The 24,497-nt window shown below is 49.8% G+C and overlaps 9 protein-coding genes across 9 annotated transcripts; 3 read left to right on the top strand and 6 right to left on the bottom strand.

Moving 5' to 3' along the window:
* Positions 1-99: 99 nt before the first annotated feature.
* On the top strand, positions 100-3,726 carry BC939DRAFT_297143 (armadillo-type protein). Its single transcript, XM_051551340.1, has 8 exons — positions 100-102; positions 189-418; positions 503-757; positions 871-1,750; positions 1,855-2,222; positions 2,337-2,468; positions 2,557-3,042; positions 3,147-3,726. The coding sequence occupies exons 3-8, from the start codon at positions 524-526 to the stop codon at positions 3,648-3,650; spliced, it is 2,604 nt and encodes an 867-aa protein (XP_051408292.1). The 5' UTR covers positions 100-102; positions 189-418; positions 503-523; the 3' UTR covers positions 3,651-3,726.
* Positions 3,727-4,320: 594 nt separating this feature from the next.
* On the top strand, positions 4,321-8,166 carry BC939DRAFT_463471 (uncharacterized protein). Its single transcript, XM_051557240.1, has 3 exons — positions 4,321-4,828; positions 4,939-5,122; positions 5,218-8,166. Exons 1-3 carry the CDS (start codon positions 4,613-4,615, stop codon positions 7,833-7,835), a joined length of 3,018 nt encoding a protein of 1,005 aa, XP_051408291.1. The 5' UTR covers positions 4,321-4,612; the 3' UTR covers positions 7,836-8,166.
* BC939DRAFT_487864 (60S acidic ribosomal protein P2) lies at positions 8,077-9,143 on the bottom strand (the record flags this gene model as incomplete). Its single annotated transcript, XM_051559365.1, has 3 exons — positions 9,095-9,143; positions 8,612-8,775; positions 8,077-8,247 (listed from the first exon to the last, which is right to left on the bottom strand). The coding sequence occupies exons 2-3, from the start codon at positions 8,768-8,770 to the stop codon at positions 8,077-8,079; spliced, it is 330 nt and encodes a 109-aa protein (XP_051408290.1). The 5' UTR covers positions 8,771-8,775; positions 9,095-9,143.
* Positions 9,144-9,187: 44 nt separating this feature from the next.
* BC939DRAFT_296977 (uncharacterized protein) lies at positions 9,188-10,724 on the bottom strand. The gene is made up of 2 exons (XM_051551339.1): positions 9,907-10,724; positions 9,188-9,806 (listed from the first exon to the last, which is right to left on the bottom strand). Exons 1-2 carry the CDS (start codon positions 10,521-10,523, stop codon positions 9,416-9,418), a joined length of 1,008 nt encoding a protein of 335 aa, XP_051408289.1. The 5' UTR covers positions 10,524-10,724; the 3' UTR covers positions 9,188-9,415.
* Positions 10,725-11,135: 411 nt separating this feature from the next.
* On the bottom strand, positions 11,136-12,839 carry BC939DRAFT_463465 (uncharacterized protein). The gene has a single exon (XM_051557239.1). The coding sequence runs from the start codon at positions 12,378-12,380 to the stop codon at positions 11,577-11,579; it is 804 nt and encodes a 267-aa protein (XP_051408288.1). The 5' UTR covers positions 12,381-12,839; the 3' UTR covers positions 11,136-11,576.
* Positions 12,840-13,236: 397 nt separating this feature from the next.
* BC939DRAFT_463463 (uncharacterized protein) lies at positions 13,237-17,269 on the bottom strand. The gene has a single exon (XM_051557238.1). It carries the CDS (start codon positions 16,955-16,957, stop codon positions 13,475-13,477), a length of 3,483 nt encoding a protein of 1,160 aa, XP_051408287.1. The 5' UTR covers positions 16,958-17,269; the 3' UTR covers positions 13,237-13,474.
* BC939DRAFT_463461 (uncharacterized protein) lies at positions 17,174-18,177 on the bottom strand. The gene is made up of 3 exons (XM_051557237.1): positions 17,893-18,177; positions 17,313-17,431; positions 17,174-17,209 (listed from the first exon to the last, which is right to left on the bottom strand). The coding sequence occupies exons 1-2, from the start codon at positions 18,144-18,146 to the stop codon at positions 17,413-17,415; spliced, it is 273 nt and encodes a 90-aa protein (XP_051408286.1). The 5' UTR covers positions 18,147-18,177; the 3' UTR covers positions 17,174-17,209; positions 17,313-17,412.
* Positions 18,087-21,270, bottom strand: BC939DRAFT_463456 (uncharacterized protein). The gene is made up of 8 exons (XM_051557236.1): positions 21,207-21,270; positions 20,981-21,103; positions 20,733-20,860; positions 20,436-20,623; positions 19,946-20,254; positions 19,264-19,833; positions 19,015-19,170; positions 18,087-18,915 (listed from the first exon to the last, which is right to left on the bottom strand). The coding sequence occupies exons 1-8, from the start codon at positions 21,207-21,209 to the stop codon at positions 18,287-18,289; spliced, it is 2,106 nt and encodes a 701-aa protein (XP_051408285.1). The 5' UTR covers positions 21,210-21,270; the 3' UTR covers positions 18,087-18,286.
* A 568-nt stretch (positions 21,271-21,838) lies between these two features.
* Positions 21,839-23,939, top strand: BC939DRAFT_463454 (Peroxin-3; the record flags this gene model as incomplete). The annotated part of the gene is given in 5 exon segments (XM_051557235.1): positions 21,839-21,997; positions 22,195-22,784; positions 22,797-23,187; positions 23,285-23,392; positions 23,482-23,939. Coding segments are annotated over 5 exon segments (1,705 nt in total), but the record flags the coding sequence as incomplete, so codon positions are not given.
* Positions 23,940-24,497: the final 558 nt, after the last annotated feature.

Here is a 24,497-nt window from a genome sequence, read left to right as displayed (position 1 = left end):
AAACTTGTCGTTGCATGTCAGGCGCTGTCAGCTAGATCATCGGAGGATGTGGATATACTTTCTAAGGTTGTTTTCGCTTTGTTCAACCAAGATCTGGTCAAGGTAATGGGAAAGCGCAATTCAGTTTCAAGGCGCAGAAAGATCTGTCATCTTCGCGTATATCTTACCTCTCAGATCAACAATATTAGCCACTACCACCAGAAGGCTCAAATAGGCACATCATAGACATCCTGTGCGGTTTTTTCCTAGCTGCATTGAGATACGAGGAGTTACAGGAATGCAAGGACAAGGAGACCAAGAAGAGTAACGTCAACATCAACAACCTCTTGACCGAGACCTTTGAGCGCGCAAGAATCGACATCCTTCGTGCCCTAAGCGCAGTTCTATTCGAGAAAGGAGCATATGTGAAGGATGTAAAGTAACGACGATATTTAGCGTTCCCATGGATGTCAATGGCTAATGCCTTTGCAGAATTGAGGCTGATCTTCGTCCTTTCCTATAGTCGCTTCAAGACCTATTCCAGATGATCGTTGCTGTAGGAGGAAACACAAGGTCGCACGAATATGAACTACGGCGCATGGCTCTCAACTGTATGGCCAATCTGGTGCACAAGACTGGTACATTATTCTCATCATTCCATGAACGGATGTACGAGGTGCTTCTGTCAAACCTCACGGCGATATCTCAACTCGAGCCCTCCTCAATATCGGGACCACTGAGTACAGCACGGCGCAAGGATCGTGGATCAGAACGCAAGGTAGATAATACATGCGGATATGCCCTTTAGCAAAGGTCCTGTTGAGTCGATCTCCTCAAAGAGACCAGTATACCAGAATTAGGTATTAACCAGTGCTCTTCCTTCTTTCACAGCTTATTAGTTCCGCACTCAGGGCGCTACACTTTCTACTGCAGGAGGACAGAAATGTTGCGACGCGATCTATACCGCCCATCATTAGTGTTATCTGTCGATTCATGTTCTTTACATCCGAAAATTGGATCAACCAACCAATTGCCTCCTCATTCTCGAGCGCTTTTAACGCCGGCATTATCCAGCGATCGCCCTATCTCACCCCGAACAACATTATACCCTCCACCAAATTTACAGGCGGTCTCAGCAACACTTCACAGCTACAGGACATTTCTGAATCGCCACATACGTCCTACCGAAGCCTACAATCGTCGGATTCTGAATATTCCGACTCGGAGTCAGGCCTGCACCAAACTCAAAGGAGGCAACATGACGGCAAAGTACGACTTAACGCCCTTCTATGTCTACAAGCCCTCGCACGGGCGGCCCCAAAGCAGCTTCAGCCACACTGGCCAAAATTTTTGACGAGCTCCACTTTCACACCGATGATGGCAGGGACGTATAGGTCTTCATCTCTCGTCGGTTTGATCGCGTATGATCCGATCCTTAGCGTGCGTTCTGCAGCCTGCGTCGTGCTTGGAAACATCGTAGAGAGCTCAAAGCAGTACCTTGCGATGGCGGAAGAAAAAACTGGCCTGTCGGGAGCAAAGAGTCATGCTGGTTTGCTTGCCCTTTCAGAGAGGGTCGGCTTGATGACAAGAGAGATGCATGTTGGTATGGCCTTGGCCATGGACGGTGTGGACGGCTCTCTGGACCAAAATATCACGATCCAGGTGATCAAGTGCTGCTCGACGATCGTGGCCAACTGCTCGTACGAAAAGATGATACCAGGGCTGTCTCTCCTCTTGCTGAGGTCTATCGAGAAGTTTCTGGACTCTAATGGTAAGTACCTCGAGATTTCTCATTGACCGATGCATTGAAAATCTGAGAGTTTGTTACTAACACAGATCATTCATGTTTGCCAAAAAAAAAAAAAAAAAAAAAAGAGCCTGGTCTCCAGGCAGCAACACTATTCTTTCTGACAACATTGATGAGCAACACTTCTGCGCAAAGAGACGTGCGGGATAACGTCTTTGCGCGCTCCAGTGTATTACACAGTGACCCGTTAGATTTCTTATCCCGCCTCCTAATTTTCGTTGAGGCTCCAGATGTTGGTGCGATAGTTCGTATCGAGGGCTGGAGTACGCTACGAGCCATCGCCCAGTTTCATTTTGAAGTGATTAGAGAAGTATGGCCTCGACTCGATGAAGCACTAGCGAGCGGACATAATTCAGAGGACATCAGAGTTCGCTCCGCAGGCCTTTTGTTCTTGGAAGAGTATTCCAAATCAGGCGTAAAGGCACTAGATCCTCTGGTACGCTTGGCTTATTAGCTCCTTGACAGTTACCTGATTTCTTTCTTTTTTTTTAATGTCTTGCGATGTCATGATTTTTTCAGGGTTTACTAATGGCATTTGTTGTGATAATAGACGTCCGAATGGTGGAAGGATGTGATGGAGAGACATATTCTCAAGGCGTTTGCGGAAGAGAGTCCAGCCATTAAAGCCCTAGGATGCGACTGCATCTCGCACCTATCTTCAAATGCCTTTAATGGTCTGCCTGTATGTGTAGAGGGCGTTCCATTGAATCCGGTTCTGGGTATCTTTAGAAATACTAACAACAGTTCTTCATGCCGCACATATTCTTTAGGACCGTCTCGAGATGCTAATCATGTCCTTAGTGCTCGGTACGGCAGTAGACGAACATGCAACTGCGAGAGCTGCAGCCTGCCGTGCAATCGGAGTGTTCATCCTGTTTCCCTCGCTCCGTGAAGACAGCACGCATGCATCGGACATGGCAAGCGCTGTTTTGGGCCTCTGCCAGGACCCCAATCTCAATGTCCGGGTCAGGGCCAGCTGGGCTGTCGGCAACCTGTGTGATTCCTTGGTGCTGCTGAAGACTAGTGAACAGGAACGTGTGCTGGATGAGCTGCTGACACTGGCTCTGTGGACGAAAATCATGAAAACTGCATTGTTGATATGTCAAGACCATGAGAAGCTGAAGTCGAATGGGATTCGCGCGATCGGAGGATTGCTTCGTGTGACATTTCAGGGCATATTAGAGCGCGAGAGACATAGCCTAGTCAAGGATGGCGTGTACACACTAATCAAGTACATGGAGCAAGGTTCTCTCAAGGTAATGAATGATTTTTTTAATGGGCAACATGACGCTTGACATAATTTGACACCAGGTCAGGCTTTGCTTAAAATCGGACTTTTTGTTTCTGTGTTTTGCAATAGGGTCGCTGGAATGCCTGTTACGCGATGCAAAATGTACTACTGAACCCGGACTTTCCGATTGGGTCGACGGCTGGCACAAGTTATGCCCTAGATTCTGATATGGTGTCGTGGACAAAAGACGTCTACGACGCGCTTCTACACGCTATTCAGCAGAGCAAGAATTTTAAAGTCCGAATCAACGCGTGCGCAGCCTTGACAGTGCCCAAGACGCGCGCCAAGTATGGTGACCAGACCATGCTCCGAAAGATGGTGCAGGTTCTGATGACGGCGGTCCAACGTCTGGATGAGGAGCAGGAAGAACACGACTTTGGAGAATTCCAGTATCGTGGGCAGCTCGAGACAAAGATCTTGCGGTGCTTGGATCATTTGCTCCAGCTTACTGGAGGAGTTGCCAGCTTGGAGCTGGAGATGGATCCAGCACTGCGGCGGAGGATTGTGGCTAGTCGTCCAGAGACTGTTGAGGCACAACCGCTGCCGCGGACATCTGTGGAGATTGAGACATAGCCGTCGTAGTTGTCGTCTTAAATAAAATGAAAACTTTCCATGCATCTCTTTAAGCGTTCGTTGTAAACCAAGGGTCCAAACGCGGACTGTGCAACATACGATATGCATTTCAGGAATTGAATCCAGGACTACGGAAGGCTGTTGAGATGTATCAGGTAAGTGTTGACAAACAATGCGAGTAAATAACAAAAAAGCGGAGATCATCCCACTTGAGGCGCAACCAATGATGAAGGTAAGGTGAAGGAGGAGGAGGAGGAGGAGGAGTGGAGGGAACTGCGTGGACATGCAGTGCACATTTTTTAGAGGATCTGTCAAATATGTCTATCCGCGTGCGTATCTTTGATGTATAAGCCCAAATGCAGCACTTGAGCAGAGCTCATCCAGGGTCCAATTGAAAGGGGTGGACATGGCATAAGGTGCGAGAGCCATTTCGTTCTCCGTTCTGTTTGGCCTATTCGTCGTCCCGGTGGTCCTGTCCCCTTGGATCCTGTAATTTCTCCCACCAAGAGCGAAGAGACTGCGCGAGGCAGGCGTAGGAGAAGGCCAGACTGCGTAGTCGTCTCCTCACATCTGACGCTTGGCATATGTTGTAATAGATCGGAGGGGGGATGAATATGAAGGAAGGTATATAGCATGTGTTTGTGTGAAGTGTGTGTGTTATCTGCCCATCCTCCCCTCATCTTCTCGCCATCCATTTTATCCACCCGCCATTGCTCCTGTTTGCTTGTTTGTTTGCTTCAACTGAATTGCTCCCTTGTCCATCTCTCCGCTTCCCTCCCTGCTCAATCTTCTCCTTCCTCCTCAACGCTCATTCCCTTTCTCTGCAATCAACATCCCATCTCCGGCCTTGTCTCATTCCTGTCTGCTGGCCAGGAACTGTTATTTCCATTCAACATTTCCTGTCTCCCCTCCGCAAGGCCCTTCCTTCCGCATTTAAGGTTTCGCCTTCTCCCCAACAGACAATGCCAGTGCCGGTGCCAGTGCGCTGGAGGATATTGTCGCGGCTGTTGACAGGCACAGTCGTCGCATTGGCTGTCGCAGGTCTGATCTCGGCACAGTCCACTCTTATAACCACAACCGTTGTTGCCACCTCAACCGTTACTGCCACTGTCACCTCTACTGCGACCCCCTCACCAGCAGTCTGTCAGCCCCAGTACGACTGTTCTAGCTCTCCCAAGGTAAACCTGCACACCTTTTCGTCACCATGGACAGGTCGCTTTTTTCAAACAAACAGACAAACAAACAACTGATAGTCCCTCTTATTTCAATTTACTGGATATCATATTAGGGCTGCTTAAACAATGGTGTCTGCTCAAACAAGATGTGTACCTGTATGCCAGGGTTTGGTGGAAACGACTGCAGCCTCTTGGCCTGTGGGTCGCCCTTGACCGACCCTTCACAACGACCTACAGCTCCTCCTAACACGGGCTGTTCCAAGTGCGACGACGGATTCGGCGGATTCAACTGCAATGGTAGCGATACTCTTTGCATACCTGTCTCCTTGCAATGGAGGTGACACAGACCGTTGAAGCTGACCGTTTTTTTTTTTGGTTTCTTATTCACATAGTCTGTCAGACAGATGCTGGGTGCCAGTCAAAACCACCCTCTCGCACATCCTTCCTCGGCAACGAGAACATGGTCTGCAATAAGGATCCCGAGGTCTATTACGACTCTTTCATGTCCTGCGCAGTCCGCGCCCCCGAGCTTACGGGCTTCTTCCCTGGAAACTACACCCTCACGCTCGATCTCAATTCCGTTAACAAGAGTGTGAATGCCCAGTTATGGTTGGGACAGGCGGAGCAGTTCTTCTGTGATGCCCCCAATTGTACCCTCGCGACCACCGAGCAGAATGGAGTCGTGCAGACCAAATGGGATTGTCCAGTGCTCAAATGCAATTGTATCACGCCCACGTTGATGTGTGGAGGGATCCCTGGGCCGGTCATTACATTGGGCGATACGATCGATTCTCTCCATGGACCGTTCTCGCTGACGTGTCCACATGGCAGTAAGGATTGCGACTTCTTTATTGCGGATCTAGCAGGATTCTTCCCGACGGGTTTGAAAATGGTTGACTGTGATATGGGCGAGTGTGTGTTCCCGTCCGAGATGCAGTCGTCGGTCACGACCGTCAAGGCGACGATGGCACCGGGTGTGATTGCTTGCCTGGCGATTCTGGGTGCTTTGATCCTTTTGTTGATCGTCATTTGCGCGGTCGCTCGCAGAAACCAGTTGATTCTCAGCCGCACGCCCTACACACTCAACACCGAGGCCGCATCGCTCGAGTTCCGCAATGTGGGGTACACGCTCAACAAGGATGGATTACAGATCCTGAATGGTATCTCGGGTGCAGCCCCCGCAGGTGTGGTCCTGGCAGTGATGGGTCCCTCTGGGGCGGGTAAATCAACGCTGGTGGATATTCTGGCGGGCAAACGCAAGGACGGAAAGGTGGCGGGTCAGATTCTGTTGAATGGCAAGCAGGCTCATGAAAGCGATATTCGTCGGGCAGTTGGATTTGTCGATCAGGAGGATACGTTGCCTCCGACCCAGACTGTGTATGAGGCCGTGCTGTTCTCGGCCATGTTGCGTCTTCCGGAGGCGATGCCGGTCTACCAAATCCATGAGCGTGTTGCGGAGGTCATTGAGATGCTGGGCTTGACACACTGCGCCAACCGAAGGATCGGCAATGTGACATCGCGTGGTATCTCTGGAGGCGAGAAGCGTCGAGTGTCGATTGCGCTAGAACTGATCACGCGCCCTCCGATCCTGATCCTGGACGAGCCAACCTCTGGTCTGGATTCATACAGTGCCCATATGGTGGTTGAGCAACTCTGTAAATTGGCGGCTAGCAAGACTACGACGGTCATTTTAACGATTCACCAGCCTCGCTCGGATATCTTTCACATGTTCGATCAGGCCCTTGTTATCAGCAAGGGCGAGGCGCTTTATTTTGGAGCTACAAGCACGGCAGCGGAGTACTTTCGACGACGGGATCTGGTTTGTCCGGCCAACTACAACATCGCGGATTACTTGTTGGATATTGCGATGGATCAGGACCTGATTAACAAGGCCAAGGCCTTTGAGGGCAACGAATATGAAAAGGATGGTGTGTCGTCTGCACATCAGACCTACGTCTCCGGAAATGTGGTCTCACGGCGTGCAGTAGGTGCTAACAACAACAGCAACAGCAATAACAGCCATACTGATTCCGGCGACATCACACTAAGATGGATCGAGCCATCGCCGCACGAGACCGCAGTGCGGATAGAAGACACAGGGTCTTCGGGTTCGTCAACACCATCGCTCTCGGACAGTGTAACCGCTAAGCGCCAAAAGACCGTTTACTCAACCAGTTTCCTCACCCAACTCCGTGTGATTATGAAGCGCAACTTCCAGACCCTGATCCGCGACAAGTCCTTACTGGTGCTTCATCTGGCGGTGTCGATCATTTTGGGTATCTTTATTGGCGGACTCTATTTTAAAGTACCCATGAACCTGGCAGGCTTCCAGAACCGTGCTGGTTCACTGTTCTTCATGCTTGCTCTTCTCGGTTTCAGCAGTATCTCTGCCCTGGGCGCATTCACGGACATTCGGACGCTGTTCATCAAGGAGCGCTCGAATGGTTACTATCCGCCGACACCGTTTATCATCTCGACATTGCTCTTCGATCTAATCCCTCTACGCATCATCCCCTCGCTCTTTATGGGCTGCATTTCCTATTTCATGATTGGTCTCTCCCCAGTCGTGGAGACGTTCTTCAAGTTCCTGCTGATCCTCGTGCTGTTCAACGTCGCAACCGCACTCTTTTGCCTGGTCATTGCAGCAGGCGTCCGCACCACCGGCGTAGCATCGTTGGCGTCATCGATCGTGATGCTATTCATGATGTTATTTGGAGGGTTCATGATCAACTCCGGCAACATCCCTGCGGCCCTGACCTGGATCCAGTACCTGTCGATGTTCAAGTATGGATTCGAGGCCTTGGCGGTGAACGAGGTAGCGACTTCAAAATTGATTGATACGATCCAGGGTGTTGCGTTTAATGTGCCTGGATCGTTGATCTTGCAGAAGCTGTTTGGATTTGACTTGGGCGGGTATTGGAGGAATATGATTATCCTGGTTGGGTTCATCGTACTCTTCATTGCCATGTTCTGGACACTTGTCAGCACCCGACTCAAAGAGCGGAAGTAGTCGCACAGTTCTACATCTTGTATAATATTCTACTCCATAGTCATAAACAATATTCATCCTTCTGTTCCTTGCTCATCGCCATACTTGCGAAAAGTCTTTTTTTTTTTTTTGTGAAAGGATGCCATAGGGAGACCCCCGTTTTTGTTTATTATTATTCCAGATAGAAGAACCCTGCAGAGGCGCATGGGTGATCGTTGTAATGGAGAATATCATTTCAAAAGCGGAGCAAACCATTGACGGTTTAATCGAAAAGACCGAATCCCATATCGTCATCGGACTCCTCCTTGGGCTCCTCCTTCTTCTCCACCTTCTTCTCCTCAGTGGCAGCAGCGGAAGCACCACCGGCAGCGGGGGCAGCAGCAGCACCACCGCTGGGGACGGAGGCGAGCTTGGAGGTACCCTCAGCAATGAGCTAATTCAAAAAGAAAGATACAAATAAGATGTGGTAGGATTAGGAAACTGAGCCTGAGATAACAGTGGATGTTATTTCCAAAGATGATATCGTTTCCCGGTGAGTGTTTAAAGGGTTGTTGAAAAGTATTCTGTGTTGCTGTTGACTGCCGTTCGCTTCACGGTCTAAAACAAAAGGTTTCGCCGACAACACCTTGCAGTCGCCAGATCCTTCTTGCTTAAAAATAGTCGCCGATTCCTGATATATTGCTTCATGCTCCTGCAATGTCTTCACTCAACGCCTTCGTTTATGCTTGCTTCGCCTGATTTCCCTATCCTGTACTCCTTTTCGTAAATCCTTCTTCAGTTTGCGACCTTATCCGTACCTCGTTGATGTCCTTGCCGGAGAGCTGGGCAATCAAAGACTCAATACGCTCAGACTCGGCCTCAATACCGACGGTGCCGAGGAGGGTGGTGATGTCCTTGGCGGAGGGGGTGGCGTTACCACCGAGGGTGAGCAAAAGGTAGGCAGCGAGGTACTTCATGGTGACTATAAGACCAAAAAGTGAGTTGGATTAGAATCACTGCACGCTTGCTGATTAGGAGACAGGTATATCCTGGTGGTGTCCAATGGTTCCTGTAAAAGCCGGATAGTGTTTCGTTCATAAAGCCGCCAGCACGATTGTAATCGGATGATCTGAATGTCGCTAGAAAGCAAATATGTCGTTCCTTGGTTTCTTTCTTCGCCATGCTACTCAAATGCGTCGAATCACTCCAATGGTTCCTTGGCTCCGTATGCTGACTGTTGGTTAAAATCGATGGACGAACGCATAGGATAGATGGATGGATGGATGGATGGGTGTACGCACCTTCTGTATCGAAAAGTGCGATTTAACTCTTTGCGAGAACTATTCGAATTCGAGAGAGGGGACAAAATTTCGCCTGCTTCTCTGCTATATACCGATATGCCGTGCGCTTATCACGTGCTATCCATTGCCCAATGCCGAAAGGCTTCGCAAGTCCTTTTACTGCTTGATTTTTTAATTAGGAAAAATGGGGTAATATACAGGAGATATGACTATAAATAAATGGCGACGAATGGCAGTGGTGTATGTACAGAACCGAATACGACTATGGCAACTTTCTAGGACGAACCAGTCAGGCTGGAAATAAACTCTTTGATGCCGTCTCTAGATAGCGCCTTCTGGCTCCCAGTCTCGCACATGGGAGCGCTCCTTATGGTGCCTGACCTCTCGACGACGCATATGGTGATGATCTCCGCGGCGACGATAATGATCCTCTCCTCCTTCCTCCTCCTCAACTATCACTGCGCTGTATGCTTGCTCCCGGTGTTCCTGGTTTTCTCCCCGGCGAAGCTCCTGTGGCTGATTATACTCGGGAGCTACAGTTGCTGCATCTATGGTTCCATTGTTGATAGAACCTCCAGAATAGGACTCCATGTCCTTGGTCCAGTGTTGTGGCGGTGGGGGAGGTGCTCCGTTCTCGATAGCTTGAGCAATTTTGATTAAGAGGATGGCGTTGACAATAATGATGGCTGCGATTTTTAATACGCGCCATTTACTGTAAAGATGTAGATTGAAGATAGGAAAAAGTGGTTAGTAAACGCCGAAAAATGAAATATTGCGTGGCGTGCAGACAAGCTAAAGAGCTGAAAACGAACCTGTCACGATCTGCCTTTCCGTCCTTTTCCTCCTTCAGGGATGCCTTGCGCTGTCGTGGAGAGGTAAGGCGCAGTGGCAATGAGCGCCAGCGTCCCTGCTGCTGCTGCTCTGGACACTCGTGAGCACGATACACTTGGACCATCTCACTGCGGACCATCGTGTCCTCATCTACCTCATCCTCCACTCCCTCGTTCATTTTTCTGTACATTCGTGCGCGAGAGTCACCTCCCGAGACCTGCTCTGAGCGGTAACGTACCACTAATTCCTCCCAACGAGAGGTACCCTTTGATGCACCCTCCAGAGGACGCATGCGAAGATCCAACCCATCGCACCACCGGACCAATCCTTTCAGCCACAGATTGAATTGCTTGGGCAAGAATGCAACACGATCGTACTCGCCCTGACCGTATCCGATGCGGGGTCCGCGAAGGCGGTTCATCATGTGTTCGAGCTGTCGTCTTCTTGTGCGTAGAGTGGCCGTTCCAGCGTTGCGAATCGCCTCATCGTCCTCCTCCTGGATGAACTCGTACTCGGCAATGGTGCTATCGAAGACAGCATATTTCTCGTGGTGACTCTGGATGCCAAAGTACTCATGCTCCATGACAACATCGACCATGCCGATATAGAGGGACCAGGCCGCGAAGGTGATGAAGACGGCGAGGACGACATCGACGGTGTAGTGTAGACGGGTGGCGACAACGAAGTAGAGACCGACGCTGATGTAGAGGTAAGAAAAATAGGTGATCCACTTGTTCCTGCAGTAGAGTCGCCACTGGATTGCGCAGGATACCCTATGAGTGATAAAGTAAAATGAAGCAATAAGGTCAGGATTGCTTTTAGGATTACATTAACAGCATTAAATGGCGAGAGAGGGAAAAACCATAAGAAGGACAAGAAATGAGAGCACTACACTGCAGCCGAAAAGAGACCGACCAATCATTCGCACACGAATAACATCTGATGGCCCTTCTAGATGTGTGTTTGCTTTTGTGTGTGTTTGTGGTTGAGAGTGTCTGTACAACTCACGCGCCATCCCTACATTGGTCTTCTGTGGCGTCTGTTGCCACTCCACTAGCCCCTGTCCTTCATTTGCCCCTATGTCTAACTTATTTTAGCATGCTGACCACGCTACCTTATTGCCATTAACCTCTTTCACAAACGAACCATACGCATAAACGCTTGCACACTTACCCCCACCCCCACCCCCACATGCTGAAAAATAATAATGCAGAAACCCATATGAAAAAACCAATGGAATGCTTCAAAACAAAAGACCAAAGAAATCTGCACGCCCTCCATCTTCCGTCTTCCATGTCCACCATGCACCTCTTGCACCATAAAAATATACTCATGTCCATGTACACATGTGCCATAGCATACAATTGTCTCTTGCTTTCCCTCAGTCTCTGTTGCTTTTATCGCGGCCGCTGAAAGCAACAAAAATTAAGATGCATGTTGACATTCCACTCTCGCCAAACTCTCGTCTGCGCCATCCAACAATCTTGTCATGATAAAGAGGGGGTATTCTCTCCTCCCTCCTCCCCCTCCCCCCTTTTTTCACTGCAACGCGGCAGCCAACCCACAATTGCATCAACGAACATGCCATACAATCTTGCTTGCTGTCTTAAAATTACTACCGATCAAACAAATAACTAAAAAAAAACCAGGCTTACATGAAAACGGTGTGTCCTGAAAAGATATCGTCCGTACAGGCCTCGACCGTACCGGGAATCATCTGTAACGCAACAATGAACATTTCCCAGAAACCCGTCTTCAAACTCGGACGGCATTCCTCCTTCGGTGTCGGCAGCGTCGTAACTGAGAGTGTCATGGCCCTGTACACGCTCAGTGTTCCAATCACCCAGAGGATTCGTCTCAACACAATCGCTCGCGTAGTCCAATTAGGACAAATCATGCCAATCCCTAGCACCGTAAAGACGACCGAGGTCATCACGAAGGTATTGGCGGGCTGGATATCAGCCTGAGCTGCAATCACATCAAATCCACGGTCGCGCAAGAGAACCTTCGTGTAGGCAGTCTCGACCCAGCGATGGTCTGAGAGTTGATTACAAAAGGCCATGGCGATGCAGACGAAGAAGAAGTAGAGGAAGGCGCAGGCGAGCCGACCGGATTCAGAGTGGGTGAGGCGATACCAGAGCCCTCGCTTGGGTTGTTCTGACAGGGTTGAGTCGGATGATGAAGATGACATTTTGATATCGGTAGCGAAGAAGGAGGAGGTGGAGGTGGATGAGGGGTTGAATAAGTATGGGTGCTGTTGGTGCTGGGAAGGAGGGGGGCTGCTTCCACCGACGAGAGTGCTGGTGTTACTGAGACGGTTGAGTCGGTCGAGTCCGGTTTCGTCGTTGAACTCGAGGGAGTCCTCAGAGTATGAGGAGTAGGCGTAACGGATGTGGTCGTGGTCATCATCGAGTTGTTCGATGTGGATATGATGGCTGCTGCTGTGTGGATCCATTGAGTGAGTTTGAGTGAGTGAGAGAGGGAGTGATAGAGGGAGGGGGTGATGGTGGCAATGAAAAACAAATTATATTAAAAAGGAAGAGTTCGCTTCAGGAAGAGGAATTAAGGAAGGAAGAGCACGCAGCCTTTTATTTCCTTTACAAGGAAAGAGTCGAGGAGGAAAGAGATGAAGAATGAGGAATGAGGAACGAGGAACGAGGAATGAGGAATGAGGATGAGGTGAAGGGAGTGAAGGGGCGATGAGGGGACAGGACTGATGAGAAAGAAAGATGAGCAGGGAGAAGAAAGAGTAGAGGGAGAAGAGGGGGAAGAAGGAGAAGAGAGCAATTGGGCTGGACGGGGCGAACTGAAGGCGGGGATAGGGACTGAGCGGCCCAGTGTCTCGCTTATATACACACACATGCACACTTGCATGGATGAGCTTGAGTGAGAGTGTGTGAGTGTGTGAGTGTGAATGTGTGGGAGGGGACATGAATTATTCTTTATCAGTAATAGAGTGAAACCGCACCTAACAAGTTATATTACTGCCCTGGATTTGCTTGTTTCATCCCCCAGTTACTTGGCTGCAACGACAGCCTAGCAGGGCTGTCGCGATAGACAATAGTAATAATTGAGAAAAGGAGGGGCTGAGAATGACATGCACTTTCTATATAGTAAGCTACTCCAGCCTCATCCTCATCCTCGTCTTCATCTTCATCCTCATTCTTATCCTCTTCTTTGGATAATGATCGTCTGCGTTGAACGAGACTCTTTTTCGCACACTCTATTTAGATTTAGCTCACGCAATCGAATCAAACTAAACTCATTTATAAACCTAAACAGCGATTGAATGCCCACACGCGATGAGCATAGCAAAATATAATCTGCATGAGGAGCGATCAATTACTTCTCCCGCATTCCTTTCTTTCCCTACATCCTTCTTTTGTCTCGTCTCGTTTTTATTTTTATTTTCTTCACTTCCGCCATTCTCTGCGCTACTCATTATTACAGAGAGAGAAAAAAGGCTTTTTTCTTCCTGAGAAAAAAAAATACACAAAATTTTTTTGTACTCATGAAAGCAGCTATTACGCCCACTATCTCATTTTATTTTTAGTACTGATAGGCGATCTCAAGTGGACACACACCTCCCTCCACCGCATCCACAAGGTCCTTATACTTGTCCCGATCCGCCAATGCTGCCTCCAGCTCACCCTGCCAACCCTTGCTAACCTGCAACCACCTAACCCGACACCGATATACTCTTTCCTGCTCTTGCGGTCGCTGTCGCAGACTCGGCAACGCGTGGATTAACCCTTGGGCTGTCAGTGCTTCATTATCACACCGCAGAAGCGACAGCCGTGTTAGTCTTGGCATCGCATCCGCAATTCCTAGCAGCGACTCATCCGTCAGACCCCAATCTCCGACTAACTTGAGTTCCTGTAGCCTCTGAAAGGGCGTACTGCTGTTGTTACCATTAACAACGCTGCTGCACTGTGACGGGATAGGGCTGACTTGACGACCAAAATAGTCTGCAAGAGAGCACAACGGCTGTTCTCTACGTTCGCATGCCACGCCGCTCGTCAAAGGATGCACATCAACAGCAGCAGCAGCATCGTCATCATCATGTTGCCCCGTTGCAACCACAGATCGCGCAGTCGATGACCGCAACACTGAATGTGGGAGCGACAGCCTTAATACCCGAAGCATCGAACAGTGCTGCAATGTCTGAATCCGAAACCGAAACGCAATCTCGCCCTGCAGATCCAACACCTGCAGCTGCGGCAGACACCACGTCCAAGACAGATTCAGGCAGCAGGACAGTGTCTCGGTCGAATCCATCCACGAGGTGCTCTGCAACACCTGGATCGAATCCCGAAAGGCATCGACCACATGGATCAACGTCGAGATCAGCGGGCCAGTGCTCGTCCCGCTCAAGTGAACGTTCTCCAGTCGCACGGGGCTAGGATCATCCTCTCTGAGGTAGTGGAATGATGCATAGGTTCGAGAGACACGTGGGCTTGGGCATGTGGAGGGGGAGATCGACTCGACTCGATGCTGACGCTCCTGAACGGCCCATTCGAAGAGACCATCGATCAGTACTGGCATCCGTAGCTCCCGGAGCTGTCTGCATCGCTGTAAAGCCTGAATCTGTGGATGTTGTTGTCCTTCTTCGTCTTCTTCCTCCTCATTTGCCGTATTGCTAGTTGTGTTGTCGTCGTTGTTCGCATTGGACATGGTCACTGAGTCTGAGCCCTGTATCGTAGTCATCCGCACATTCCCCAAGAGCAGCGTCTCCAAATGTCGAGTCGGGATCTGATCCAAGTACTTTGTCGCCTCCCTCCACTCGATCATGTCCAGCAGCTTGACAGTCCTCAGGGCCTGTAGGATCTGGATTACTCCTGGATGGCTCCATCGTCCAAGATCGTTTGGTCCACCCACCTTGACCTCTCGAATAGTGTCGTAGGTCCTGTCATGCAGCGTAAAGAAACTGACGACGGCCTCGACATCAAAATCGTGATGAATGTCGTACAGCTCGACCCGATAAAGGCGGTTCAGCTTGCTAAGCGAAGGTACACCCGTCCATGAATAGGATGAACCCGCACAAATGGAGGATGGCGTAGTAGAGTGGTCTGACAGGGACGAGAACACTGTCGAGGTTGACGCGGAGGAGTGCCACGATGAGGCCGAAGATACAGGGGCGGTCGAGGATTTTGAGAACGGTGACGAGGAAAGGAGAGACATTAACGATGAAAACGGCGATACAGTAAGTCGGCCTGGTAGCATCGACCGAGACCCAGTCTTCGAGGGAAGAGGGTGGCGCTGCGGTGGAGGAGTAATAGCTTGGATCCGAGATGCCGACAGTGAGAGTGTCCTGATTCTCTGTGGAGAATGGTGTAGCAGATCCCTTTCCACTCGGATGTGTGCCGAGTGCGCCCTCTCTAGGTTCTGGGCGGTCTTATGCGATTGCTGGAGCGAGTGAAAGATACTGAGCATAGGATGACTCGGGGATGAGGATCCTTCTGAAGACGGAGCGGCTGCAGAGGGTACCTTTGATGTAAGCAGTTGGTCAAAGCTCTCTGCAGGAAGATTGGGAAAGATGGAGGGGAGAACTCGCGCCAGCCGCGGATGGTCGTGCTCGACATAGTAGGCCAAATAGTCAGTCATCAAACGTGTGTCCATGGCGGATGCCGACTCCTGACAGCTGTAGCCACCGTCATTACTTCCGCTGATGCTGCCTAGCCGCTGCTGAAGTGTCTGCGCCCAGTTTCTAGTGCCGCTATTATCTTTTTTCGGACTGAAAGGACCAAGCTGAGGGTCAAGAGTGGTGAGTCCTGGCGAAAAGATTGTCTCCACAAACGAGTCCTCGTGCTGGGCATCATAGTCGTATTCGATGTCCGTAGAGTCTGCAGAAAACTGATGGCGGTCATAGTGGTCCGTGTCCTCCTCATCTGTGAGCGAACTGTCTGAGGCTTCCCCTAGAAAAAATGGATCGTCGCTTGCAGGTGTGTCGTTAGAGTCACTGTGCTCGCACGTGTCAGAGATCCGAGATGGACCAAGATAGATACTGACATGGCGCTGGTCTCTTGATTGGCGGCTCCCCCAATCTAGAAGGTTGGGTTTCGGGAACGGGTCACTCTGTAGATTGCTGCGCCAGGGTTGGCTGTGATACTCTCCAGGGATCGACATAAATAGATCCGTAGATTGCGTGCTACCATCCAGAGAGACATATACAGTTGAAGCCTGTTGCTGTTGTCGTTGCTTGGCTGTTTGCTGAGCAGATGAATCAGAGAGACCATTAGTCGTCGTTGCTGTTGTTGTCGTGGGCGTTTGTGTTGCCGTTGATGATGCGGCTGCAGGTGTGTGTTCGCGAAAAAGGGTTAGTCCCGTCTGTCGACCTTCCTGAACCTTCCCAGGGACATCAGTAAGATTGCTTTCCTTTTTTGAAATAGATGGCTGAGAGAATGATTGACCGAACGACAGGGATGGGGACGGAGATGGGGACGGAGATGGGGACGTGGAGGTGCGTCTCTTGGACCACCACTGCTGTTTCCTCCTCTTCGAGAGCGTGGTGCTGAAGCGCAAGGACCTGGTCAGCTGCTGTTTCTCCTCTGCAGGATCATCCCCTTTCACCGTCTCTGTTCCAGCCTTGCTGCTGTCCTTGGCCTTTTTTTTGTCTTTGTCGCAAGAATCTTTAGTGTGAGTGCTGATCCGGTGCGGGTAGATATCGTTATCGTTGTCCATTCTATCCTGCTGCTGCATTCGCCGCTGCCTCAGTGCATATTTGCCCTCTAATCGATCTGATTGCTTGATCTGGACAGCACGCATAAACAATTGCAGCAGGAGAACCTGTCGCTGTGTTCTCTCGACCCACGACCATGACTCTGCTTTGGATTCAAGTAATCGAAAGGGGGATCTGTAGAGAACGGGGACAGCCAAGCGGAAGAATTGGTGGTCCACTTGAAGGAGAGCATGGAGAGTGGACCGGTCATGACGCAGATGCTGGAAAATCATGACAAGGCATTCTTCGGGCAGGTTGGACCTGACCATTTTGGGAGAGGGCAGCGGGTAGTTCGATGACGAAATTTTGTCCATTGCGGAGGTTTGTGTGAAAAAATGCTTAATCGAAATAAACGAAATAAACGAAATAAACGAGAAACAGGGGTGATAGGACTGGCCAATTAACTTGCTGTGCCTGAGAAACTTAACGGGAGGGAGGGAGGGAGAGAGGGGGAATGGTTTCTGTGAGGAATGGGAGGAATGCAAAAAGCGAGGAGAGGAATGAGAAGTCGAACTGACTGGTGTTGTTGGGTAATGACTGAATGAGCTGGGCAGAAGAGCTGGAATGTGATTGTATTCAAACAAAAGAGAGTCGGTCGTTAATGAGTGTCGATGGTATAGATGATAGAATACACGGCAACCCTTTTACAACCCAACACATACTACAGAGCGGATGAACATTATTGCCTTCTTTGTTCCGTTTGCCCTCTGGCTCCTAAAGAGGAGGGGCAAGCTCTTCATTCTATTACTGTTGTCATGGAAAACCTGCCTTAGCATTCGGGCGTAGTAGTAAGTAGCATAATATTCAGCTCTGCTTGATATGTCATGTCATGTCATCACCGCCTGCCCGCTCTTGTGCTTGCGCACCATGTGCCCATATCTGAGCCATGGAGCCATTGGATATAAGGACCATAAAAAAATAGCCTGGGCCCAAGCCTAGTCCAATGCGTTCTACTACTCCTTGTCTTCGCCTGAGCTCCCTAGCGGGGTCTTCAGCGCTCCCGAATTCGGTCCCTCAATTATAGCTCTGACGTTTCGCCTTCCGCCTTTGATCCGCAATAACCCATAGCCGGAATGCAATGTATTATCACAGGCATTTCCATCAGGAGAGCCGTGATTGCTCCACGAGTTGGATGGAGCACAATGAGCGATATTGATGACCAAACAATGGAAAGGAATAGCCAAAGGGAAAAGAGCGCAGCGTATTGACATGGATGGTATCTTCTATCGCCCCATTGCATTTGAAACAGCCAGTTTTGGGGCCAAGAATCGACAGGAGAACATCCCCAATTTTACGCATGCCAAGCGCCAGGCAGGGGTTCATTGTCCTCGATGGAACAAGGCTGAGAGGGTGCCGTACGTAAATCGATGTTGCGGCGATATGCATGGTAGATAACTGAGGAACAGGTTGCAGTTGTTGGGTGGCATGACCCAACTCTAACACGACAAAAGTCGCAGCCAAAAAAATAATTAAAAGAGGGACCAAGCAGAGGCCAAGGTACATACATACACAGCAGCAGCAGCTCGATCGAGGGATGTTTCCACGAAGACAACAGTCAGAATACGCATATTTGACAACAAGAATATATTTGTGTATGCATTGCACCTATGCAACAGCAACAGACTCCAATGTATCGGGGTCCTTCAATGGCCAGCATCAAACTCGACCACGGTAGTGCTGACGCGCCGAGTGCCTTCCAGGAACGTGTGCCCAATGGCTTCAGTACCCTCGGCCTCGATGAGTGTCTCCTCTTCCAATCGTACTTCTTCAGCCTGCCATTGGATCTCAACTCCTACTTCGCCCACGTCCTCCCACCGCTTCTCCAGCACATATTCACCGCCCTCGTTCTCGACTACAACGTTGTTTCCTAGCAGGACTTTGACATTTCCTCCAGTCTGTCCCAGCTTGCCCTCTTGCCAGAACATAAATCCTGCAACTACATCCTCCCACTTGGCAACCAGGTTGTTCTCCAGCGACAAAAACTCAATACACGGCAAGTGTTGTATGCCCTCGAGTCGCTTAATTAGGTTATTGGATAGGATCACACGGCGCACATGGATCAGGTTACGAAGGAAGCGAGTCGACGTAATTTCGTTTGAGTCCAGGTTCAGGGTGTGCAGATGCATCAAATACGACGAGATTGGGATGTGTGTCATTCCACGCATCGAGAGGTCCATATCTTGCGGCTGTTCATCTGCGAACTCTATCTCGGGGAAGCGTTTCGAGTCCTTGATGATATGCGATGTCTCACGGTCAAAGACTAGCTGTGTGCCTGCAGTATCATAATGATAAAATGTGTGGTTAGAATGGCATTGGGTGCTGGAAGATCGTCTGCAGAGGGCCTTGAATGAATGAGAAAAGGACGACTTACGGCGGTCTTCATATCGCTCCTGGCGCAGAGGATCGATGAGGATCAGCTTTTCCTGCAGTTCAATGCACTCGTCGTCGAGTTGCTTGGCTTGTGACGACTGGATACTGACAGTCTTTCGCAGCTCAGAGAGCAGCTTTGAAAGGATCTGGATCGGCCCTACAGTATGACAGCACAAAGTTACACCCGTCAGAATAAAGCCATCATTTGTATCCTTGAATCAAGTAGCAAACATCTTGGCGCCCTTCTTACATTTGCAATCTGGTTCCAGCTCGACAAGCTCTCTGACCACTGCAATCTCGCGCTCTAGCAATTCCACTCTGTCCTGAAGCGAATCTGAGGTCGTCAACGAGGTCACCCGGTATTTTCGGTTCGTTTTCTGAGGATCCAGCGTGCCATCCGGGGGTGGAACAGATCCAATACGCTTGCTAACGTCGTACATCAAGTTCATTCCGATGGCCAGTCGACCTAGTTGGCCAGAAATCTCACGTAGGTTCTGCTGCGATGTCTCCAGTTCAAAGCACACGGCAGAAGCAAGTCGTCCTCCTGTCTTCATGGGAATAACGTCGTCTGCGAAGATGATAATCTCGACTGTCGGTCCATATGCAGTATCCGCTGTCTGCTGAAAGATCCAAAGGGTGCCGACCGTAGAGTCTGTTCCTGTGGCCTTCCATTTTCCCTTAAGTGGAACTGGAATCTCGTCGAACATCGTGGAGACTGTAGGTGGATTACGCAGTTTGACCGTTTCATCAAACGCAACCACGACCTCCAGAGGATGGAATGAGATGACGGTAGCACCCAGAATTGAGACGCTCCTCTCCTCTATTTCATAAATAAAAAGCCGAGTTTAGCGAGGAGTGCCCATAACTGAGGCGTTTTATGTTGTCAAAAGCGTATCGGTTTTCATATCCAAGGCGAAAAAGGGCGACTGTACCTTTTCCAATAAGCCATTGACCGTATAGCCATGCGCTCTGGTCTTCAGGATCCTTGTGGATGGCATTCTTGACGAGATCAAACTCATTGTCAACAGCGACCATCTTTTCCTCTTCTGTCATGTTCTCGGCCAACTTACCAAGGAGAGTGCCCCTGTTGTGCCATGCAGAGTAGTTGGAAGAGTTTTGACTGATCTTTGTAGTTGTAAAGTCGAACTCCGACTGTGCGCGCTCGAGAACTTTGCCGCTTGAACCCTTGTCCTGCGCATCCAGCTCTCTGATGATATATCTCCTGTGGTCCCATCCATGGACTATACGTTGCAGAAAAGATGACAGCCAAGCAAGTTAGTGGCAATTTCAAGCACTCAGTTTACTATGCGCATCAAAGCACTATAGGGAGACACAGGCGCTATCAGCATGACATCACTCAGGCTATCTCCCTTATCATCCAGGAGACACAAAACCAAGGACCAATGGCGAACAGGGTCTTACAATTGCGAGCATCGAGCTCGAGGAGCTTGTCGATCATGGCCAATTCCTTGTCCCAGCGAGGCTGGCTCATATGCTCTAGACACCAGCGGCGATGGTTCCACAATGAATACGACTTTGGGCTCTGCTCCAGAATCCCTTCCACAAACTCGAGCTCGCTGTTGTAGATCTTGTTGGCGGCCTCTTCGTTCCTATTTTGGATCAGGGATAAATATGACATCGTTGTTGTTGGCTGTCTCCAGAAACACCTTTTATATTCGCCATGCTATCTGCATTGCTTTTAACGCAATGACGGCTTACGCGTCATTCAGGAATCCTTCCAGAAGGATGGTTCGTCGTACATTCCAGATGGAGTAATAGTCAGGGTTCTTTTGAAGAAGCGCTTCCGTAATTTGAAGTGCATCGCTATCTTTTCTCTTGGAGTCAAGCTACCCCGCAGAGTTGCAGAACCAAAGACGGTTCGAAACATGGTTAGTAATGTGCCCGGACCACTTTTGAGAAGCAGCACTTGTTTTTGTAGGACAACGACATGGTTCAGATCGACTTACGATCTCCTTGAGTGAGTTTTTGAGGCCGCGATATTCCTCCACGAGAACATCCTTACGCTCTTTCCAAGCCTTGAGCAGGTCTACTGTCTCGACCTTTTCTTTCTTTCGTCCGTGTAGAACTTCCTATGAGCAGCAATGTATTATATGACAAGTTTATTTTAAGTTTGGTAGTTGCTCTTTTGCAGGTAAAGGCCTTCACATGCGTGGGAATATATTTTAAACGGACCATGGTGGTTGTGAATGAGTAAGGAACCGAGTTTGAGGCGAATGGGGTGGAATGGAGTGAAGAGTTGACAATGGGCTAGCGGACGGAGCTAACAACTTTGAGAGGGCATGGATCAGAATCAGATTTGCCAGTAATATTAGATTGCAGGAGGTTGCCGCCTCCGCCCAATCATCCAACGCGTTGGTCGTTTACGCGCCGTGGCGCTTTGAGCAACTGGAAGTGTTTTTCAGTCGCACAGCCCCCATCAGGAGGGATATGGCGTGCTCTTATTCTTGCAGAGAATAGAATGCTCAAAGACGCGTGGGGTTTCGATCTTTTGCGGCGCATGGTACTACGCGGTAATCAGACGCGCCGACTTTGGCCGGCGCGTCATAGGCAGTAATATCAAGTATTGGTGCAGGACTAAGGCACCCATCGCCTCATAATAAGAGCTTACGGCGCGTCAAAACAGACACGAAGGGATCTCCATTCTCACGTGAGAATGAGAGTTTACCAACCCATCAAACCCGGAGAGCCTTTCCCCCAATCGTCTCGCTCGCATTCATCATTCCTCTGTCTCTACATTCCTAATTCACTCTCCTAGCCCATTCCTCTCACCTCTTCCCGTCTGCAGGACACGAACGATTCCCACTAATGATATCTGCAGTCCAGGGCTTCGTCAGCAGGCACCGTCGCGGTCTGGCTGTCACTGCCGGAGTGACAGGCGGCATCTACCTGATGGGCAAATACGCCAAGAGCAAGCTGATCGAGTTCCAGGAGAAGAGTGCCGCCAACCGGACCGCAAAGGAAAAGTAAGTCGTAACGCTCAATTGGCTCAATTGGTTGTTCGTGTTGTCTTCCACGCTCAAATGTCGACTGTTTCCTCTTTACTTTATCCCCACATTTCTTTTGACTAATGCGATATTCTTTGTCTGGATCAATTAAAATTTGCCGCTCTTTCATTCACAAACTCGTGCGAAAATGTGATCGGTCGGAACTTGACTTTTAGCATGAAGCGTCGGTTCGAGCAGAATCAGCAGGATTGCGTCTTCACAGTGCTCTCGCTCCTTCCTACGCTTGGCGATCAGCTGCTTCATGAGCTCAATGTTGAACTGATCACAGTCAAATTGCAACAGACCAAGTCCCAGCGTTCGACCCCCATGCCCACACCAGACAGCTCCATGATCTTGCCACCCAAACCTGCAGAAGGTGAAGCAGTAGCGACAGCGACAATGGCCACGACTACGACAACAGCTGAAACAAATGCCAATGGCGATGAGAGCGGCGAGAAACCAAAGACCGAGGCCGCAGAGGAGCTGAGGCAGACGGAAGAGGCTACGGAAAAGAAGGACGAACAAGAGTCAGGAACAGAAAATCCTGATTCACAGCATGAATCGGAAGAACAGTCCAAGGTCAACGGCGGTACAACAGAGGCTGACAACACCGCCTCCGAGACCGTCGCAAAGGAGGCTTCTGACGAGGGAGTAACTGCCCACGGATCAGCACCCGAGATCCAAACACAACCCGAGGAGAAGGATTCCGCCCCAACAGCAGCCACAGCCGAAGAAACCTCAACGGACCTTCTATCAGCAGCACCAGCACCAGCACCAGCACCAGCACCAGTATTGATCAAGGACGAGGTCCAGGCAGCCATGGATCGCCGCACCAAGCTGGAGCTCTGGAACGAGCTCAAGATCATGTCGTTCACTCGCACTGTCACCGCGCTCTACTCGCTCACATTCTTGACACTGCTCACTCAGGTTCAACTCAACCTGTTGGGCCGATTCACATATGTGTCTTCGGTGGTGGCGCTCTCCAATACTACGGACGCATCCTACCGCATGGAATCGCCCTCGACCAAGGGATCGCTGACCTCGACAAACGGATTGTTGGACTTTCAAACTGAGAAGAAGTATCTGACGTTCAGTTACTGGCTCCTGCACGAGGGATGGCGCCGATGGAGCGAGAAGGTCCGAGTGGTTATTGAGGATGTCGTTGGAAGGTAAGCCGTTGTCGATTATTTGAAAGGAGCTTATTTTTTTTTTTGTGCGGAATGTGGTCCTAATTGGATTTGATCTTCACGTTGGGGGAAAAAATAGCATTTCACTGAAGAGGACGTTCAATGCCAAGGAGTTTTCAGATCTATTGGGCGAAATCCGCGCCCGACTCGAGTACACCGAGGAGAATGGCAAGCGTGTCCCTGTCAAGTAAGTCGGCGTCCTAGAGCCGCCTAAAACTAAAGCTGGAAAGAATTTCTCTCATTAACAATATTTTACATTGTACTGACACCACATAGCATGCGCGAATACATGCTGCCCGACGACCCCGCAGAGGAACGCGAGGTACTCAGGGCAGGCGGTGTGGACGAATTCGATCTGATCGTGGACCCGGTGCTTCGTAATCTGCTGGACGAGACACGGGATTTCATTGACAGTGTCGACTTTGCGACTGTCCTCACATCGACCGTGTCCACAACATTTGCACGGTTTAACCTAGCGCTTCAACCAACGTTCAATCCCTTCCTGCTATCCCCACCAAGGATGACGAGCGGGATCGAAGAGATTGAAGACGATGAGGATGTGGATCGGGAGGTGCCGCTGGCGACGCTTCTACCGCTGGTTGCACGACAGGTGCATTTGATCATCAACGGGGTCCCGAACGAGTATGTCGAGAGTCTGGCGATGGTCAAGGAGCTCCAGGCTTTCTCGGCGATTGTCTATTCGTCCTTTAGTGAACAAGTTCTTAACAGCTAGACATACACTTGTATACAGTCAAACCTCCCTTAACTTAAAGTGCCGGGACAAGACCTAAAGTTTTCTTTAAGCCAGATTTTTCGTTAGCAGATATGCAAAATCTGCGATCAAAAGTTCTAGACAGAGACAGTACTAGTCTAACACGGAACTTCTGCGCGTTCATTCTAGTGCATCCGTTTCCCTTGTTGCTTTTCTTGGTGGGAGCCCCAAATAGAAGACAGTAGCGTTTTGAGTCTTCTAATCCTATCTACCTAACACGTTTCTACAATGGCTCAGAGACCAAGATCTAACACTGACATTGCCGATATCGACCAATTGCCCACGCAAGCACGGCGTTCCCGCTCCCAAAAAAAGCTCACCAATGCACAGCGTTACTTCATTCACCAGATCAAACAAAAGAACCCACAAGCTACACTTGAAATGAGTGGGAGCCTCTTTTATCAAGAATACAACAGGACAGTGTCCGCTGGCACCATATCTAAAATCCTGAACGGATTGGAAGAAGAGATAGCGGAAAGGAATGCCCTGGAGAACCCAAATCAGATGCGTCTTGCGATAA

Source organism: Gamsiella multidivaricata (genome assembly GCF_025024155.1).
Source record: "Gamsiella multidivaricata strain RSA 2152 chromosome Unknown BC939scaffold_77, whole genome shotgun sequence".
NCBI classification, from domain to species: domain Eukaryota; kingdom Fungi; phylum Mortierellomycota; class Mortierellomycetes; order Mortierellales; family Mortierellaceae; genus Gamsiella; species Gamsiella multidivaricata.
The sequence above is the reverse complement of the archived record's forward strand: the minus strand, read 5'-3'. Positions and strand labels throughout refer to the sequence as shown.